General features: G+C 39.2%; 1 protein-coding gene across 3 annotated transcripts in view; it reads right to left on the bottom strand.

Annotated features, from left to right (window-relative positions):
- Positions 1-20,317, bottom strand: part of PCNX2 (pecanex 2) — a 151,605-nt gene that overhangs the window by 109,496 nt on the left and 21,792 nt on the right. For all 3 annotated transcript variants that reach the window (XM_064708512.1, XM_064708513.1, XM_064708514.1), the window contains exons 6-12: positions 19,831-19,978; positions 19,517-19,662; positions 18,247-18,340; positions 7,123-7,258; positions 3,931-4,073; positions 2,614-2,767; positions 2,484-2,516 (exon numbers count right to left, since the gene is read on the bottom strand). In XM_064708512.1, coding sequence (XP_064564582.1) covers positions 2,484-2,516; positions 2,614-2,767; positions 3,931-4,073; positions 7,123-7,258; positions 18,247-18,340; positions 19,517-19,662; positions 19,831-19,978 — 854 coding nt within the window. The remainder of the gene's footprint in view (positions 1-2,483; positions 2,517-2,613; positions 2,768-3,930; positions 4,074-7,122; positions 7,259-18,246; positions 18,341-19,516; positions 19,663-19,830; positions 19,979-20,317) is intronic.

Raw genomic sequence — 20,317 nt, 5'->3', positions numbered from 1 at the left:
ATTCCAGTGAGGAGGCTGCTCCCAAATTTCACCATCCCAGAACCACATACCCCTGTGTAAACAGCACTTGAAGGCCACCAGCTCCCAGTGGACCAGAACTGGAAAGGCTAAAACTCCAGCTGACAGGAAAATTGGACTCCCATCTTGTAGCAGACACCAGTACTAAACCTGCAGCAACAATAAAAGCTCTTTCCTCAACAGCAGCAAGTGAATACATTGACACTCAGGGGGAGTTTGGAACAAAAGCTTATGGCATCTCTAGGCACAGTGTTTTCTGAACTCACTGGATGCTATTTTAAAGCAGTCTTTCAAAAGGCTAGAGATGACAAAGTCACATTAAACAGAAACAAACTCTGCACATGATATAGGGAAGAAGTTTGGAACCTCCTTGGCAGCTGTGGATAACATAAGGCATAGTGGCTACTCATGGATCCATGAACAGAACTTAATTCACTGTGCAGACCTGAGGCTCATAATGGTTTGTTTCAAACTCAAAAAAAATCTCATCTGCATTTTCATTCATGGGTGTGATACTGATCATTCTTCAATCACTCCGCTGTTCTGCATCCTTACATTAACATCAAGAGACATTATTGTCTTCAAATTTAATGCAGCCACATGAATTATGAAACAGTACATGGTATTTCTTCTTGCCTACTCATTCTCCTGTTTCTGAGGTGCTTGGTAGCTCAAGCAAGCCTTTACAAATACCTGTTGTGTTAAAAAGTTATAATGTAGAAATTGCTAATCTTCTATTTTAGCATGACAACACCTCCACCTTTAAAACCCTTAGTGGAAAAGATTTCTAAATTTTATTTCTATTGTAGTTTGTATAGTGCACAAAAAGTTTGCAAGAGAATATCCCTAATAAAGTTTTAGGAAAGAAAAGGAATATGGGAATACACCCATTGTTACTTTGTTCCATTGCTGCATGACTTACACAATACAATACAGCAAATAACACTTGTAATAGTACTGTGAGAACCTGAAATTCAGACCTGGATTATGCATTAAAAAAAAAAGTTCTGTTTAAACACTACCTTATGTTTAACACTATAAAAACATATGGGCTGGATAGGTTCATAATGAAGTTTTGACTGAAGTGTTTGCCACCCACTTTAAACAAACGTACATACACACGTCTGATTAAGTGCAAACTATGTGATCACAGTTCACATTATTATATCTAGACAGATGCCAGTTGGGCTGACAAATTACATTATTTTACTCACAACATTCGCCAACTTTTCACTGAGACTGGACTATTTCTCTAATGTATTGAAAATACTACCCTACAATGAGTAAGTTGCTGTTTCTTTACTTTCTCTACTTTTTATGCACACAGGTTTTTCCTATGAATGCATTATAACCAAAACCACCATAACTTCACCCCTTTCTTGCCATGAAAGAGAAACTGAGAATCTTCTGAAATCCAGTTAGTGAAGTGTGCAGTATACATATATAAAAAACATCAATTTCAAGTTCAGCCTGTACTTCTAGCCTCTAAACCGACAAAAATAATTGCACCCTGCCAAAGGGAGCTGATCTAACAGACCTGAAGTTTTCAACATGTCATTTTTGAAACTTGAGGGAAGAGAGGGCAACCTCAAAAGTATTCAAAGAGCTAAATAAGAAACATAAGCAACTAGCACCCAGTGTAAAAGAAAGGAAAAGGCATTATGGCCACTGAAATGTCTTCCAAGATCCACAAATCAAAAATGCTGAGACACCATGACAGGTGGAGTGATAAGGTTGAAGTTGTAGGATGATGCCTCCAGAAGAGTCCTATAATAAGGACAGACTTGTGTAAAGAACAAGTTCTCTGCAAGGTGCTTGGCACCATCAGAGTTCAATTTCTTAGATATATCCAATAAAAAAACCCATAGCAATCAGCAAGGATCCTTACATCCTGCATTCACCCAAAGATTCAGCAATTTCTTCAGGACACAAGCACAGAAACTGTGACCATATTGTAACAAAGGGAAAACACCTGTGCCATTCAATGAGCTAATAATACTTTAAATAAATAATTTTTCAGTAGCAGATTTAAAATATAAAAAGATAAATCCCCAGTCTCAAAGAAAAAAAAAATACAAAAAAATCCCAACTGAGCAACAACTGAGCTGCTAGTCTGGAACTTCTGCTCTTTTCTGCCTGTTTCTAAAGGAAAGCAAAGAAAAGGTTTGTGTGATGTCACAGGATCAAACATCAGTAAGACAGTCCAGATGAATATTCACTGTACATATTAACTTAAAGAAAAAGCACTTTTCTAATAGCAGCGATGAATTCAAATAGCTTAAAAATAATTAAACCTAGTACAACGTCTTGAAATCACAGATGTATTTTTCTTTTACATAAATCAGATAGAACACCTGATTATTAGCTAGAACAGCTAATACCTGTGTTTCACTGAACAGCCAGCTGTTTCACAGTACACCAGACATAACAGAGGAGAAAGACTTGTTTTACTGACTGAGACTTACATGTATGGGCGAAGCAGGATCAGGCTGAACACTCTAAAAACAAAACAGAAAAAACCATGTTTGCTTACAGGATTTTTCTTTGTAGAAGTTAGAAGAGAATTCAGCAATTGGCTATGAACTTGAGTCCTACCTTGAGGAGAGAATACTGGCAGCTGGCCATTACAAGACAGAACAACAGAACCCAAATGTCTTTACAGAAGCCTTGGTTCAGAGTCAGGAATCCAAGAAGTGAAACAAGAACTACTAGAAGGACAGCAAACACATTTTCCTTTATATCTTCTGTCCTATGTGAATAAAAGTGTTGGAGAAGTACAAATATTTGTAGATTCATTAGAGCAAGGCAGGTGCATTTGTAGCTGGTATGAGCTGTGAGTGCTGCAGCCATCAGAGTTCACTGGATCCCATAACTACATTTCCACATTCAACAGTATTTCATCCCCATGCCAAAAACCTTGCCCAAAATGATAGCTAAAACGTTACAGGAAAAAAAAAGCCATATGCACTGAAGTCTAACATCCCTTCCCATCTCACTTTCTGATTAGAATCCCACAATGGAGATGATTTTAGTGTAGAAAAGTGTATGCTTATAAAAGCAAAAACAAACAAAACAAAAAAACCCCAACACATGAACAACTACAAAGAAAATCAAGCACCCAAACACTTTTAAATGAGGAAATAAGGCATTCCATTAATGAAAAATATACATCTGACAGCAAAGAACTGGATGAAAGACCAAATTTGTCATCTGATGTTTTATTTGTTTTATCTATTCTGTTAGAACACGGAAGCTGAGATAAAAAACAGTGTCAATATTCAGGCTGCAACAAAAGAGCTTATCAGCAGAAAAGATTTCCATGCAATTGAAACACAGAGATAAAACACTACAGATAAATAAATATCTGCTCTGGACTTGAAACTCCCTGACATGTAGCCTGATTTCTGCATCAGGTAAAACTGCCATCTGAAATTTCTGCTGTGGAGTCCTTGTTAACCCATATGACACAGCACCACCAACAGAAGCAGGGACAAATAAACTTGAACTGGAACAGATGCAGCAGCTCAAAAACAAATCTTCACTTGAATACCATTCTATAAATCATTTGCTTTTTTTAAACATTGGAGTACTTGGTTTACAATACCCTGGGACTATTCTTCTACTGATTTTCTCATCAGAAATCATTGGATCTGTAACATCTGTGAGTCAAATTACAGACTAGTCTACAAGCCTGGCACTCACATGAATCAAAGTCCCTACGTGAAGACAAAGGGTAGCAAGAACCACTGAAACCAACCCTGAACTTCAACTTAAAGCAAAAACACATCTATCTACTCAACATCTATCTGTTCAACCTGAATTTTCTTTCTCTAGTGATCAGCACTGCTCTCTGGACAGGAGGAGACATCCACCTTAACACTACCTAGAACAGCTTGAAAAAAACAAGCTTACCTGTCCAACAGTGCCAACAAGGTGAGACGGTCATACCAGACTTTAATCCACTTGCCAGGGAATATCACAAATCTGTAAAACTGCCTGTTCAGCTTCCTTTGTGCTGAAGAGCATGAAGAATCCTCAGGGTCTTGGCTGGGCTGCTACAAAAACAAACAAGAAATACACAAAACTGTCTCACACAGCTGCCAACAAAACAGGAGTCCAAAAGGCCAAATTTACATCAAGTATCAGATTTTTTTTTAAATAAAAGCAGTAGTGGGAGCATCTTGGCAAATTTATTTTCTTAATTTTAAGTTAGAAACAAAAATATCGCACCAGCTTAATTGTTGCAGATGAAACAGAAGCTATATTAATTATGGAGCTCAATAGTGACAATATGCTTTGAAAAGTAATACTAAATATTAATTTAAAAAGTAATTATTTTCTAGTCCTGATCCAGTACATGTCTAAAGTTTCTTTTAGAAGATTTTCCCATGTATCTGGCTAATTACAGCACAACACAAAAACGTGACAGGACAAATCCTTCTTTTTAAATTAAACAAAAAAAAAAAAGTAGGCCCTAAAGTGTAGAGGTGTGACTTATCAACTTTTCTTCCAGACCACAGCTTTGTTTATCTTTCCAGAGATGCTTTGAATACCACATCAGGTGTGCCTCCTCAAGAACAGAAAGAGGAGGAAAAAAAATTGCAAACAAGCACAAATAGCATAAACAGCACTAATTTAAGTGTCTCTAATCATACCATCATAATCATAAATCCACCCTTTTGCATACTGCTTTTGCCAGATTCTAAGGCTTTTTCCAACTCTTCTCTACAACTCCCCTCCAACTATCTGCAGACCATCAGCCAAGCCTGCAAAGCTAGACAACAGATGAAAAAAATCTCTGCAAAGCAGTGATTGTTTTTTACAAAGTATATCATTACTGATGTTATGGAGGGGGAATAATCAATCATTTTTCTTCCAAGAAGAAGAAATTAAGATTTCAAATTACTGGGAATTCCAGTGGTTTTCTATCTCCTCCTAGGCAGCCTTTTACCCACCCCTCCTTAAAGATGATTAATCAACAAATATAATCATACATCATAGGCAATGTCTACATTAGAGTTATCTGTGTTAGATTAACATTCCTAGTGAGGGCAGGGGATTTCTGTGTGAAGCAATTGATTTTAGAATTGTAACTGTTAGCAAAGCAAAGTTTTTTAAACAACCTGTCCACCTGCAAAAAGGAATTCTTACATTTTTTTTTCTCAGAATATTGGAAAAATTTCTAATCTTCCCTTTCCAGGAAAAGGAATTTTACATAGAGTTTACACATGACAATGTATTACTGTGCATCAGCTGGGAAACAGCTCAGATACCCTCAGTCTGCTGGCAAACATGAGGTGAAACAGGCTAGCATAAGCCTGGAGAAAGAAATTCAAGTTTAGGCATTTTATCTCATGCCTCCAATTGACTAAAAGTGTACAGACATGCAGAGCCAGGGAGCTCAATTGCTAGTAGTGCAGGACAACCCCTTATACTTCTGAGCATTGAGATATGCAAGGGGTTGCTGGGCTATTTGGCATTCTTTCCTTTATTAACAAATTCTGAGTGACTAAAAACCATGAGACCAATTGCAATCCTTTCACTATGCTGACTTTAAAATCCAAAAGTTTATGTAGTCCAAATTTTAATATCTTTATTACTACTTTAAAAAGTAACTTAAACATGGGGTCAGGCCATTTTTAAAGAAAAAAAACATGTTTTAAAATATTACAGTTGCTAATACTGGCACAGTTTTGTTTCTCTTGGGTCCTATTACCGAACAGAAAGTAAAGCAAAATTCAGACTGCTGCAGTCATTAACTTCACACATCTAATGTAGATTTCTCACCATAACTAGATAAAAAAATCAAAATAGTGGCAGAGAGTTCATTAAAAACACCTGAGGATCTGATCATTGAGTCCCCAGTACAGCCTAACGTGCCTTTAGCTGAGTGCATAACTGAACATTTTGGCTCCTGAGGAACTGCAACCTTTGGATGAAATCCTCTGTGTGAGTATTGCACTGCTTAGGTGGGAGTCAGATTTTTGAGCTGGATTTGGGAAACTCTCTGACTAGCCCTGAGCAAGTCACTCAAGTCTGACTGTTTCTCCTCTCAAAAAGGGCTTATAAAAATTCACTTCATGAACTTATATGGTGTCAGCAACAGCCTGAAGCTCTAGCTTCACTGAAATCAATGACAATGCTTTTCCTGGCTTATGTAGGCTCAGAATTTCATGTTTAAGAAAAAAAATTCAGAAATCAGGACATTCTGAAATTACTGCCTGGCCTGGCTACAAATTTGCTAATGTGACCTTGAGGAGCAGTCTCCCTAAAAGAGAAAGAAGAAATGACAATTGTTCTCTAATTTACAGGCAGTTTACAAGACTATAAATATCTGGAAAACATCAGAGCCTTTAGATGGAAGACACTGTCCATGTATGAAATACACTATTTCGGACCACTTAATGATTTTTAGTTTAAAATAGTTCCTTTATACAAGTTGCTACTAGCTTAATGTTCCACTGTGAGCTCTGAGATGAAAGGCAATTAACTGTCATTTTACTGTTATTCATAAATACCAAACTAGAATTTGCCATGGCAGAGAGAAAGTCAAAGGTATTATAAAAGGAATTGTAAAAACAGATTATATAAGTCACAGACCCAAACATTGTTAAGTTCATGTCCACATAAGACCATGCAAACTGAAGTCTGAGGGCCTTTTTCTTTTACTAGCTGCATTGAGGAGGTGGCTTCAACATTCCACAGCCAACAGTCAGAGGTCTGGTTGCCCAATTCAGAAAAGTGAAACCAGACATGAGGTTTTATGGCAGCAATGAATCTGGAATAAACACTTCATACTATTAAAATCTGGTGGTGTGTCTAAAATCCTAACAGCTGTGTCCTCTTCCAAATGAAATATGGTTGAAGATAAAAGATGAACTTTTTCAGTGACTGAGTCTTTAAACAGTCCCCTAGGACACTACTCAGTGTCAGCAGAAAACAGCTGAGTTGCATCCATCAACATAAAACACATCTTCTCCCACATGAGCAATACCAGGAAAAGCAGTATAGCAAAAACAACAAAATTGTCTCAGGAACAAGCCTGCAGCACTTGTTTATTGAGCAGTTGATCAAGATGCTAGAAACTCAGATATCACAGCGTACCCGTGGGTTTTCTGCAAGGGTCCTTCTGGCCACCATCAGCAGGAGCTGCTGCTGAAGCGCGCTGGCTGCTTGGTCCCCAGAAGACGGCTCTTGGCTCTCTGAAGTGGTAGTACTGGAGGAGCTGAACTGTATTTCACTGTGCACAGAGGACAGGAAAGAAAGACATTGTTTTAAGCAGCAATATTTTCTTAACAGTTCTGAGATATCACAGGACAAAGCCTGTAATTACACTACTGGTTGTCTCACAGGATTTGGGAATCTTCCACTTTCATATCTGAAATCTAGTACAGATCCACAAAGCAGTCAACACCCAAATTCAGATACACTTGATTTACTACATCCACCACAGAGAACAGATACTTCTGTATCACAGATTTTCTCATTTTGAGATGAACACCCTCAAGGAATCACACTTCAGAAATGCCTTTTTCTGTCCATTGACAATTTAAGTTTAGAGATGCACATCTACAGAGCAAAACTGCAAAGTAAATACTGCAGAGATCCCACAATAGCTTCCAATGAGCGCACTTAGGTACCAAGCTAGTCTGGTTTCACCTGCACTGAATTCACCGAGTACTGATTTACCCTGCTGAGAATTCAGGCTATGAGAACTTCCTTCTGCCCTACCAGGATAATAATACATGAGCTAATTCACATAAAGCTAATTAGGGATATCCACCATGTACTGAGTGTAAACTCACCCTGGGAGGGCCCTGAGCAAGATACTATTTATTGTTTCTCCTCACATTTCCTGTTTCATGTTGTAGTACAGCACCTAAACACTTGTGAAAATCTGCACTTAGAGCAGCAGTGCCTGTTGGGTTGCAGAAATCGTGTTACCATGACATGACTGACTGGGTTACAGAGACAACTTTATTGAAATGAAATAATTGTTACTTGGGGAAAAGACCTATTTTGAATACTTTTTTCCAATTCTCTTCCAAATGGGATTTGCACATCAAGCACTCTGCTCCAAGCTCATTGCCCCACTGCCCCTGGATACCTGCCTTGAGCTCTTACTACTTTTGTATCTACATGAGGTGAAAACACCTAAGTGCTCATGCAAGGCAGTCAATATCTGTTGTTCTCATTTTGCATAAAGACAAGCAGGAAGAAACTAGAGCAATCTGCCTACAGTCAGCTAGGAAGCCTTTGGCAGTCCAAAGATTAAAACCCTCCTCTTGCATACCCTACATTTGCCCCAAAGGCACCTCATTAATTTTAGTTAACTTAACTTTCCTTGCCTTTGGTTGCCAGTTCCCAAAGGCTCCTACATAACCCTTGTTAAAGCATTAAAATTGTGATTGTCCTGCACATGACTGGCTGTTAACTTCAGCTGCAGTGGTTAGCCTTGTTCTGGAACACAGCTCAGTGTCTGGATTACTTAAAAGAAGGGCTGAAGTGTCACACCAACAGGCTGAAATGCACACACTCTTTCCTCCCCTCCAGGATTTGATAGCTCTGCCTGGACCAACAGGAAAATGATCAGCCTTGGGATGTCAGCAGAGGAGCCATCCTGCCTTGGGTTTCTCAGCCAGGTAGTTTATGTTTTCAAAGCCTTGATTGCTATCAGGCTTGAATTCCAGATCTGATATTCACCATCTGCCACTCCAGCAGAACTCTCAGCTGAGCAGAAATGAGAGCACCCATGCTCCTGACCCTCATGGCCTCCTCTGCACACCACACTCCTCCTGCTACAGACAGCAGCACAATCCACTCCCCAGAGTCAGGAAAGCTGTCAGGTTCCCTTTGGACAGCACTAGCAATGAGAACATGTCCACCACAACCCCCTTGATATCCCAGCCACAAGGCAGCCCTCTGTAAGAATCATCTCCTTTATCAGCAGTTATTAACAAAACAGTACGGAAGGGATGGCACTCATCCAAGATCCTGGATCACAACCAGAAGATTTAAGCAGGAGGAAAATGGAGGAAGCCTTGAGGAATGTCTCCCAGGAGTAAGATTCCCACAGATAGGGACTACAGAGCAACCTTGCCCAGTCAGAAGGAAGGCAAGGGATTGTTTGTTTGTTTCCTCAGGATGAGCTGTCCCATTCCTTATCATTATGGGTGCAACCCTGAGTCTCCCTGTTCACAGCAGGAAGAAGGCAAATTTAGCCCAGGCTATGCAGGAACACTAGCCTGGGAATTCCTGCCCAAAAGGTGACTCAACAAAAGAGCAGGGGAATAAAACAGTGGTTGCTCATTCCTTCCTAAATGAAGAGTCAATCTTCACTAAATTGTTGCATCTTTAGCTGTCATTTTACAAAAGCCAAAAGTATGTTGAGATCGGACCACATCTTTAATCTCACATTCACCAAAAATGGAAACGGCAGAAGGACAGATGGATGGAACAGAATACCAGAGGAGTCTATCAGCTCTCAGAAATCAAAAATCTTTTATTAACAAGCCTTCTTCCAAGAATAAACCTAGAAGATCAAATCATCTTCCACCAGACTTGAAGCTAACCAAAAAGCCATAAAAAGCCAAGAGTGCCCAGAGTCTGTTTTGGGTTTCCATCAAAAATCCATAGCTCCGTCTCTCAGCAAGTGGCAGAGGAGACCACAAGCAGCCAGGACACTGACTATGGGGAACAGTCAGAAACTTTATAAGCCTGAAAAAGCAATTAAGGCAGAGAAGCTGGGAAGGCAGAGCTAGTAAAGCAATAGTTCCAAAATCAGAATCTGTCATCTGGCAGTCATCAGCCTCATTTCTCTGTATCTTCTTATTCTCTCCTCATCTTCTATTTCCTTCAGCTCCTGTCTGCTGCTTTTGTCTTCCTTATCCCTATTTTCCACACAACCTCCTTCTGACATTCACTTGCTACCCCCAAAGATGAATTGCTTGCACAGCTACTTAGAAACTGTACATCTCATCTGATGACATTGCTATCACACTGACAGCAAACACCAGTAAGAAATGTAATGATGGTGTTTGTGTTTTTGTAAGCCTATAAACCAGATTCTATAAATTTATTACCATATATAAATAGGAGCAAACACTCTCTAATCATAAAATCATTATAACGGAGCTGATCGCAGTATAACACGGAATCTTGCTAAATAGAAAATCTGTTCATTTGCAGAATTAAATTAATATTATCAAGATCTATCACAGTAAACTGCACTGCTAATGTAAGCAAAGGTATAATTGAACTAAATTTTGAGTAATAAATTATTAACTAAAAATATCTTTGATAAACATATAACCTACGCAGATCAAATTCAAAAGCAACATAGCACCCTCTACTGATAACTGGGTATTTAAAACCAGGATTTTTTTTCTGGCTCATAATCCCATTTTGTAAGAACACTCAGTTAGCACAAGGTAGTGGAGCAATCATATAACATATAGAATGTTTCAGTATAACCACACAGTGCTGGAAAAACCTTTTCTGCCTATCTGTTTAGCCTGTTGCCTTATACCATCGACAACTTGGCCTGAGCCATTCAAACATAATCCAGCCCAAGTCATCCCCTTTGTTAGGATTAGCTTGCCTTGGGTCTGACCCCCTCCGTGAGTTCATTATACAGGCAGACCACAAAGAATTCCCTGTTAACAATGCTGTTTTGCAGGTCTTGGTTAAATTTCATTTTAACCTGCATATTGGAGAAAAGACAGGTCTGCACATGCTAAAAACCAGAAAGATCACATTGGACTGCCTAAGACAGCTGTCTGGGTCACTACAGAGTTACAGTGTGTAATAAATATCATAGTGATAATAAATAATACAGCTGAAAGCTGTGTGTAACACTCCCTAAAATACTGCCCTTAGGTGATGGTAAGCAGCTACAGCTGGGAAGAGCCAGAAGGCAGCTCAGGGTTGGAAATGTCTCCTCCTGCACATCCAACAAGCAGCTGCTTCTGGAGTACTGGTCTGAGGGGCACCCAAAAGCACTGAACTGAGACCTGAGGGACGTGGTTGTACAAAACCCAGCCAGTGCTGGCACCACAGCAGGAACTCAGCACACCCATACCCTTGTGCACTTTCAAAACAGTCTGTCTGTGGCTCAAATGCAGCTGTCTGAACTGATGCTGCTCATTAGGTCTCCACTAGAGAGCGGCCAGCACCAATCTGACCAGAGTACTGCACAGTTCAAGACTGACACGAAAAGCCACTAAAGTTGTGGATGTTGCTTCTTCTAAGAAAATGATGGCTTACAGCTCCCAAATAACAACACTCACACTAAAAAGCAACTCAGAGCATGTAAGAAGGCTGAAATATGCCAGTGATAGCTGCATTTGCAGTGGATAATTATGTGACAAATCCAATCACAAGAAAAAGAAAAAACTCAGAGAAAGCACACTTCACTTTTTTTTGGTAAGACTTAGCAGCTTCATAAAGTGTAAAATTAATTCAGAATGTGCATATTAACTTTCTTCAGTGCTTACATCTAATGACAGCTCAAGCTAAAGATTAAATTTCTCTTAAATGTTCATATTTTGCTAGTTGTACAAATGTGTATTTAAACACATTCTACTACAGGATTTGGGAATAATTTTTGGCATTTGTTTTAACTAGCAAAAATAACACCTTTAATAACAATAAGGCAGAGTATCTGAGTTTACAGAATGTGAAAGCTAGATGTAGTGATATATTGACATAATAGGCTGAAAAAATATCAGATCACTGTTGCAGTGTTGCAATAGACTGCAAAACAAGCAGTGGTACATATTAAGTCAACTACTGCAGATGGACAGAAAGGCCTTGTAAAGCACGTTCCCAAAGGCACTGTGGTCAATATGAAGGCAGGAAGTGATGAATGCCTTCTTACTCAAATGTTAAGAATGGGGTCTATTCAGTACACTCTTATTTTCCAGTATTCAGATACTTTTATGTTGTTAATAAGCATGTAAAATGATAATTTGCAAGCCCATTATATTTCAAAGCAAAGATAAATGTACTAAAAACTTTAAAAACAAACAGTATGTGTTAGCTAATAAACTACAGGATGCATTTTGAGAAGATGCAACCTTATTGGCATTAGTGCATTAATAGCTCCCACAGTTGTGTTATCTCCAATACTTTAAAACATTCCTTTTTGCTCTCGTTATGGGAGGGCAGGGTATGGGAGAGAAACCAGTCCCAACACATGAAGCACTCCGTAAACTCCTAGTACTGAGCATGATTTTGCTGCCATCATGTGGCAGCACGGTCCCCTCTCACCTCCGAGTTTCATTCTGTTGAAAACACTCGTGTCCCTGCCCAGTGTTCAATGAAAGCAGGTCTAAAAACCCTACAAAAATAAAGGAAAGGATTTTAACTGGCCAAGCTTAACAAAAGGGTTTCCTCCTGCCCCTTGCAAGCCATCAGGAAAATGCTACCGAGTTTGTAAAGAGTACCTTTCAGAAAAATCCATGGCTTCTTTACAACACAAACATTACCATTTTCAGTGCACACCCCCAGCTCATTTCTGTGTTCAAGCAGCTCTATGCCCAGGGGAGCAGCTCATCCAAAACCACTGAATCCCAAAGAGGACTGTGTAATATTTGTCACATCCATTTCAAAACATGCTCAGCTGCAGAACTGCACAACCTGACAAGCAGCATTAAGAAATCTTTAAGATTCAGCAGCTTATTACAAGAGCAGTGGGAGATTGCTTTATTTGGGTCACCTTGCTGAGAAATACAAAGATGCTTTAATGACACACTTTTTGGTCACATTCTAAAACATTTTGAAACACCAAAAAAACCCCAAAAACTACTCTCTCCTATGAGAAATAATCTCAAAGGTTTAGGGAATTTTCCAGCAGTGAACATACTAATATTAGTAGATTTATGAAGGAGATGTACAGTACCATTAAGGCATTCAGACAGACTTTCATATAGTATAAAACACTCAAACAGCTTATTCTGGGGTGAAAACATAAATCAAATAAGTTAGCTCACTGATCTGACATTCTCTTTTGCCCAGGGCCAGAAATACTAGCACTCTGCAGCTGTACTGACAGGTACCTTAAATTATTTTTTTAGTACTTGTTAACCACTAGTTTGCTGCAAATACTTTTTTAAACTTTTGGCCCCAATGATACCAAAAATACAATTATTCTCAAAACAAGCAAAAAAAATCTAAGCAATTGTTTTAAATGGAGGTGTCTATCTGCATTGCAAAACATTTTAGCTATAATACAGCTTTTTAGAAGCCTGGTTTCAGTGTCAGAGCCTCATCTGAAAAAGGTGAGGAGTTCAGAGGATCAACTGCTCAGAAAATGTCTGGAAAGTGCAATGTGAATACATGATTGTACTGGTATGGTTAAGCCATGTGTAGTAATGAAACACACATGAATATAATTTTATCTGACAAAAAGTGGTATTTTAATACTCTTACAGGTAAATTAAAAGACACATGACCAAGAAAGTAGGATAAGGCTCAAACTGGAATAGTTTTTTTGAAGGTATAGAGCAAGTTGGATTTTATATATCATCTATTCCAAATGAAAGCTGAAGTGTCACACAGCAAGGACAATTTCCACCTAAGATAAAGGTGCTTTTTGCTAAGAGCTGGGTAATCCTTCTTTCTGTTTGTACTGGTTTTGGTTGGAGTACAGTTACTTTTCCATAGTAGCTGGTACGGAGCTATGTTTTGGGTTTGTGTTGGAAATGGTGTTGATAACACAGGTGTGTTTCAGCTATCAGCCATCAGTGGGGAGGCTGGGGGTGCAGAAGCAGCTGAGAGGAGACAAAGCCAGGACAGCTGACCCCAACTGACCAGAGGGACATTCCCTACAATATGGCACTCAGCATATAAATCTAGGTGAAGGAGGAGGAAGGGAGAATGTTTAGAGTGATGGCTTTGTCTCCCCATGTCACCGAGACTCAGGACAAGCAGGTATCCTGTTCAGCCACCCCCAGAAAAGCCAGGCTCCACCACATGTCTTGGTGACTCACTTCAGAATAGATTCAAATGGTCTTTTTGTATTAATTTCTAGCATAATCTATGAGCTGGGAATAGAGTTTATACTTTTGTCAAAGCCTGTCACGAAGCAATCTGTGGCTAGAGGTGAATTTGGCAGAGCAATGGGAGCATCAAATTTAGATGGAATTAGCTCAGCAGGGAACCCATTCCACGGGGACTGCTGGCAAGAGGTGTTGTTGGCAAGCCAGCAAACAAAAGTGGGGTCAGGGTAATTACACTGACAATAACTGGGGACTTGATTAGTCCTGCCAATGTTTAAATAATTTACCAAACTCAGTGACAAGAATCACCCACCAAAGTGGCGATTATGATGGAAAAGGAATTACCTACTTTTGGTGATAATTACAACATAAAAACCTCCTCAAGATTTAACTTGGCTACATCTTCAAATATTTTAAAAGCTGCACTGTTAGACAAGTGAGAGACAATTTGGCAAGAACCAAGCACAAAAACAATCTGAAAAAAATCTAATTTTCAGTAACCTTTAACAGAACTAAGGGATAATTTTGGGAATTATTAATAAGAAAGTATTTATACTACATGTAAGTGTGATACGATAGAATGTAAGAAAATAAAGATAGTGCAGAAGGTAGTCTCACACCTGAGGAGCTGCACTTAATCGCCAAAGATTAGGAACAGCCCTGCCCTTAATAGGCCACAGCTGTGTCCAATAAGAAGATGAGGGCTACAAAAAGTGGGTTAGCTGGGTGAGGAGAGAATTGGAGTTTGTTGGCTGTGCTGTGAGGAGCTGCACATGAGAAATCACCAAGAAGGTGTGGGAGCTTTGCAATAAGATGACAACATTTAAGAAGCTCTGTAAATTTCTCAGGACAAGGACTGCAGGTACAGGTAATATTAGGAACAACTACTACAGTTGAAAAAGCCATCAATTAAGCTAAAGAACCAAAAACACACAAAAAGTAGAAACTGATGGAATATATAGTAATATTGATAAACTGCAGAATACTTCAAAAATCATCTCACAGCACTGCAGAACCAGAAGACATGACAAGACAAAGTCTATTCCCTTTAACAGTATTGCCTGAAACGTCAAGGAGCATCTGAAGGAAGAAATCACAGACTCCTTCAGCTTTGGACATCTGCTTTCTCTGGCACATTGCAATCCTTTGTTGTCTGTCTGCCCCTTCCTAAGCAAATGAGAAGCAGGAAGCACACAAAAACAAAGAAGAAAAATAAAACCATAACACATCCTCACGTCTGACAGTGAAATTTTGTGAGAAAAATAATTTCAGGTGTTATGACAAGAAGATAAAATGGGCCATAGTGATACTACTTTAATTTCAGTCCCTAATAATCTGATGTGAAATGCTTAAGCCTACAAATAGAGTAGACAATATTAAGACTCAATAGACAGAAATAGAAAGTTAGAATTTGAATTGAAGATCATAAAACGTTAATTAGTTTGCCTCAAGACTTTCTTTAAGAACTCTTCTTGAGTAATGCTTAAGCATCTTCGTCAGTTTTGCATAACATTGTTAAAAAATAGTTACTATGGCCAATTTATAAGGCAATTACTTTACTCTTGACAAATCAGCCACAGTTTACACATTCTCCAGTCAAAATTCCTTCCCCTTTCACAGCTGCAGCATCCCAGAAGCATCGCAGCTCCTGGACACCAGCAACAGGTCTGCTGCCTCTCCCAACAACACCCACAGGGCAAGAGGCCTCTTGTCATTCTCTGTCCTGAGTCAATTTTCCTCAAGAAGCACATCAGGACACAGTCCATTCAAATCCACGTGGTTATTCCACTTGCTCAACTCAGTTTGACATTTTCCCCTTAAGAGCTGCTTAGCCTTAACAGTATAAAGCAAGCACGATTGGTGATAAGTGTTTTACACACGTACTGCAAACCTTTGTATTGCTCTCTCTGCTTATTCTAAATTCTGAAATCTGGGCTCCATGAGACCAAAAACCCACCCTCTCCCATGAAAGGAGGATGACACCTCTTTTGGCCAGGCATTCATTTTCTCCTACATCTCCTGACTCATGAAATCTAATTTGGATGTCTTTTTACTGAATTCAGACAACAGGCCTAAAGCTATTGGTTGTTTATGCACCATTTCAATCACTCAAGAAGCTGTACTGTCAATACCATTGTCTTCTCCTTAGCTAACTTTTTCATGGGCTGGTAGATAAGTCATGTTCACTCAGAGGTGTTTCATGTATCTTTTCTAATATCCTTCCATAACAGCAGCATCTCCTGTTGATATGGATTACTCTCATGATGAAATCTCAGAGAGGGCCCACCCTCAAGGGAATAGTTTTTGTCAAGGACCCTCTCCAGACAGACACACACAAGAGATTAAGTTAAGCACTCATTGATTACACCTCGTGCTTTATTTTATTCTATTTGCCTTTTTCTTCACTAATAACCTTTCCTTCACTGATCATTTGGTTTATCTTTAGCAAAAGAAAGTAACCTGACACAACTGATGAGCAAGCCTGCAGGTGGGGACAAGGGAAGATGCATCATTCCTGCATTGTCCTTCAAAGCAGGTTTGCTCTTCCACTTTTTATATGCTGTAATGTCTAAATACGAAACTACTTGATGTTGAACACCTGAAGAAAAAACCAAAACCCCTTCCTTCCTGTGCTACCCTTCAAGCTACTCACAGATGGTAGAAACTTCCCCCTGAACAAAGAGCTCTCACTAATCTCTCCGGCCCAGACATTACAAACTGCCCCTGCAAAAACCAGCTCAAGCATACTGCAAGCTTCCTTGTCCCCTTTCCTCATTTTTCATATTAACTACTGCTTTGAACTTTCCTTCATGCTGCTCTCTTCTTGGAAAAGCTCATGTTCTGGCTTCCCACTGACTCCCACAAAGAAAGTCCTGGGAAGCCACTCCTCTTTTCTGATCTGTTCCATTCCCTGAATTATCACTTTACTCTGAAACTTCCAGCAAAGGTGCTCATCTTTAGAAATTACATGCATGTAAATGCCTGTAAAGAATATCTGAACTTGCTTTTGTTAACATGGTTGAGTGGACTCCTTAAAAACAAACCTCATCCCTTAAGGCCTGCAAACCAAGACACAGGTGTCACATCAGCATCTGGCAAAGGCAGATTCAGCATGACTTCTTACATAAGAAGGAAGATGGTCCTTCCTTTGATTAAAAAAAAGTCAAGGCAAGGGACAGAAAACTATTTCTGAATTTAGGACAGATTCAAATTCACAGTTAGAGGAAGGGGGAGCAGAAGAGTGCTCTCTGCAAGGCGAAACAAACAGAGTTGCAAGAAATAAAGAGAACCCAAGTAAAATGTTTGATTTTTAAGGTCAAAACTGAACTCCACCAGGATGGGGGCAAGGGGCTATTTTGCTAAAGGCAGACAGAACATTTCTACTAGTCAATTTTTTCTTATTTTTTTACTCTTTGCCCACTGACAAATGAAGGCATTATTCTCATCTCATATGGCATTCTATCTAAAATGCTAATGCTGTTTTTAAAATGGTCCCAAGTTTTTCAAAAGCCTCCACTAAAGCCAAACACTTGAAGAACAATATTTGCTATTTAAAAAAAGACCATTCTCACTCCCTCACTCAACTTCTCTAAATGCTGTAAAACAGTATGGAAACCAAAATTATTTCATTAAAATACTTATGAATAGCTACAACAATTCTTTTTACAGATATGCAAACAACAGATCACATGGAAGAGTGTGGAAGCCACAGTAATAAATACAGGATTTATATGGATCACTCCAAAAAGAACTATCAAAAAAAGAAAATTGTTTGGAGCAGCAAATTATCATTAGAGATTTAATGCAAGGAGAAAGGCCCTACTGCCAGAATCCACAGGTCAATGACCGATACAGACACAGCACTAAAAATCTGTAAAGAATGCAACAGGTAAATGAAGCAAACAAGACAAGGTTGATAGAATGGACCCACTTACTTTGTTTACAATTTCATTTATAATAGCTACATTTGACTTTGGCTATTGCCAGAAAATAAATAAAGCCAAGTGCATAGTTCCAATTTTCACTTTCACTTTTTCTTTTCTATATTCTTATAAAGCTGTTAGTGTTTTAGCAGAAAGCAAAAAAATATTCCTGCTTTGACTTCTCTAGGAAAGGTTAGCACATTTATTCACTACTACTCCCCTTCATATGCATCTTTCACAGCTACAGTTTCATAGTTTCCAGCAATGAAAACTTCCAATGTTTCTAAAAATAAGGGCTTACTTACTGAGCATTTGACATACAATCACAATTTGATAGCTGATGTCTAAAATTTCCTTCCTTCTGACAGCCAGCTTTTAAATAGCAGGATCTGATTTCCCCTTTAGAAAATACAGAGGGAAAAAATGTCAGTTCAGTGATGCAATTATTTGTGTACACAAAAATTTATAAAATACATATTCTGTGTCAAGGGTATTTATAAATATATATTTTTCAGTCTATGCATTAGGCTCATTTTAGATTTCAGAAAGCAAATTAACATTTGAACAACTGAAAACCTTGGAAAATTGAACCACAGAAGTCACAGTGAATATTTAAAGGGCATGTAAATTAAACACAAAGCACATTGATTCATGTAAGTTCACCATAAAATGTGAAATCAGATTTCCCTCTTTCCATTCACAAAGGTGAGGTCAGGAGATACAAAGCAGCAAAAAGTTCTGCTAGAAATGCAGCCACAGCTCCTCCCTGTTTGCAGAGGAGCACAAAGCCAAGGGTGGGTGCTGGCTGACCCAGAGGCTGTATCACCTGCCCCACTGGCAGCTGCTGCCCTTCTCGCCACAGCAGAGCAAGGAGGAACAGGAAAAAACCAAAGTATGTCCAGGGTCACAGACCCAGTACCATGGGCACTCACTCCATGCTGGTTTTGAAGGTAACTTTAAAGGAAACAGAGCTTTTGGGACAGCTGTCTTTCAGAGGTATGAGCCAGTACCTCACAGGGCACTAAACAGATCTCAAACCCATCCTACAGCTTCAGACTCCAAGAACAGCTTCAGAGCAGTGGCATCCCCACTATATGCATGGGGCAATACTAGGTCACTCATTAATTTTCTTTAAAGGAGTAGCAGATCACAACTCCAAATACAAGCAGCACCACCACACCAAGAGGTCAGTCTGAGCCAGCTGAAGAACAAAACTGTGAAAAGGAGTCATATTTTTCACAGCCAGGTCAGTGCAAAACTTCTAGTCAGGCAGAAAATGCCAGGGCGTCTTCTGACGGGACAGAAGTTGTCTTCTGGCCTAGCCAGCATCTTTTGAGGATGATGTTTGGAAGATAAACTTCAGGCTCTGTGTAAGGCTCAGGCCTGTGATGGTCACTGGTGGATTTGGAAAACTCTATTTATTGCGCATCCAACTTTAAATACCAAGCCGCTTTTTTTCGACGCACAGAGAAAAACATGCAACCAGTAACAGACAAAAAAAAAATCCTTCCAGGACATCTGAAGTGTTCAGAAATTTCCTCATGCATTGCAATTATCCCAACTAGATAAACTCACCGTTTTCATCTATGAACACATGCATGGCATCCACGGAGAGCTCATCTTGCACAGACGCCTCAGGTCCACTTATTACTTGCAAGACAGAACTGTCTTGCTGAGAAGTTACCCGGTAGATTATCTGCCTTTGCCTGCTGCCCTGGTAACTTGACACAAAAATGTTTCAAAACTACTATGAGGAACTTTTTTCTTGTTCTCAATAAAACAAAAAGAAAGAGAGGTTAATTAAAAGTTTATGTCATTTCTACTCAGTGAAACAAAACAGCTTACATCATATCTTTGAAGTACAAAATTGTAAAGTAAACTGGCCTTACAGTGCTGCAAATTTGGCAGACTCTGGTAGCACCGGACTAGTACTAGCACGATCTTGGCTTTGTACATCTGATCTTTCCTGTTTAGGAAGTTGCTCACAGTGCTTTTCTGTTCCCATCATTTCTTCTTTTCTCTCCGTCATCTGGCTATCTGGAAAACAGGGCAGTGAAGTGGAGCCACTCTCCACAGATGGCTTTCAAGAGTTTCATTCATTAACTACTGAACAAGAGCATCTAAAAATGGAAATCTAAAACACTGCAGTATTTGCTAGTTTTATGGAAAGCACTACCATTACCTAAAACAATACAACCACAAATCTGGATGAGAAGGTACTCTGACCCTTATGCTTGGGCTGTTTCAAGAACACACTGTGTGAAGTAGAGGACAAACAAGAGAGAATTTCTGCTTTGCTTCTCCTATTGTTTCAGAGGGAAGCAATCTGTTCCCAATCTAGAATGGTAAGAGGCTGCTTCCCTGGGGGCTGTAATT

Source organism: Zonotrichia leucophrys, chromosome 3, assembly GCF_028769735.1.
Source record: "Zonotrichia leucophrys gambelii isolate GWCS_2022_RI chromosome 3, RI_Zleu_2.0, whole genome shotgun sequence".
In the NCBI taxonomy this organism is placed as follows: Eukaryota; Metazoa; Chordata; class Aves; order Passeriformes; family Passerellidae; genus Zonotrichia; species Zonotrichia leucophrys.
The sequence above is the reverse complement of the archived record's forward strand: the minus strand, read 5'-3'. Positions and strand labels throughout refer to the sequence as shown.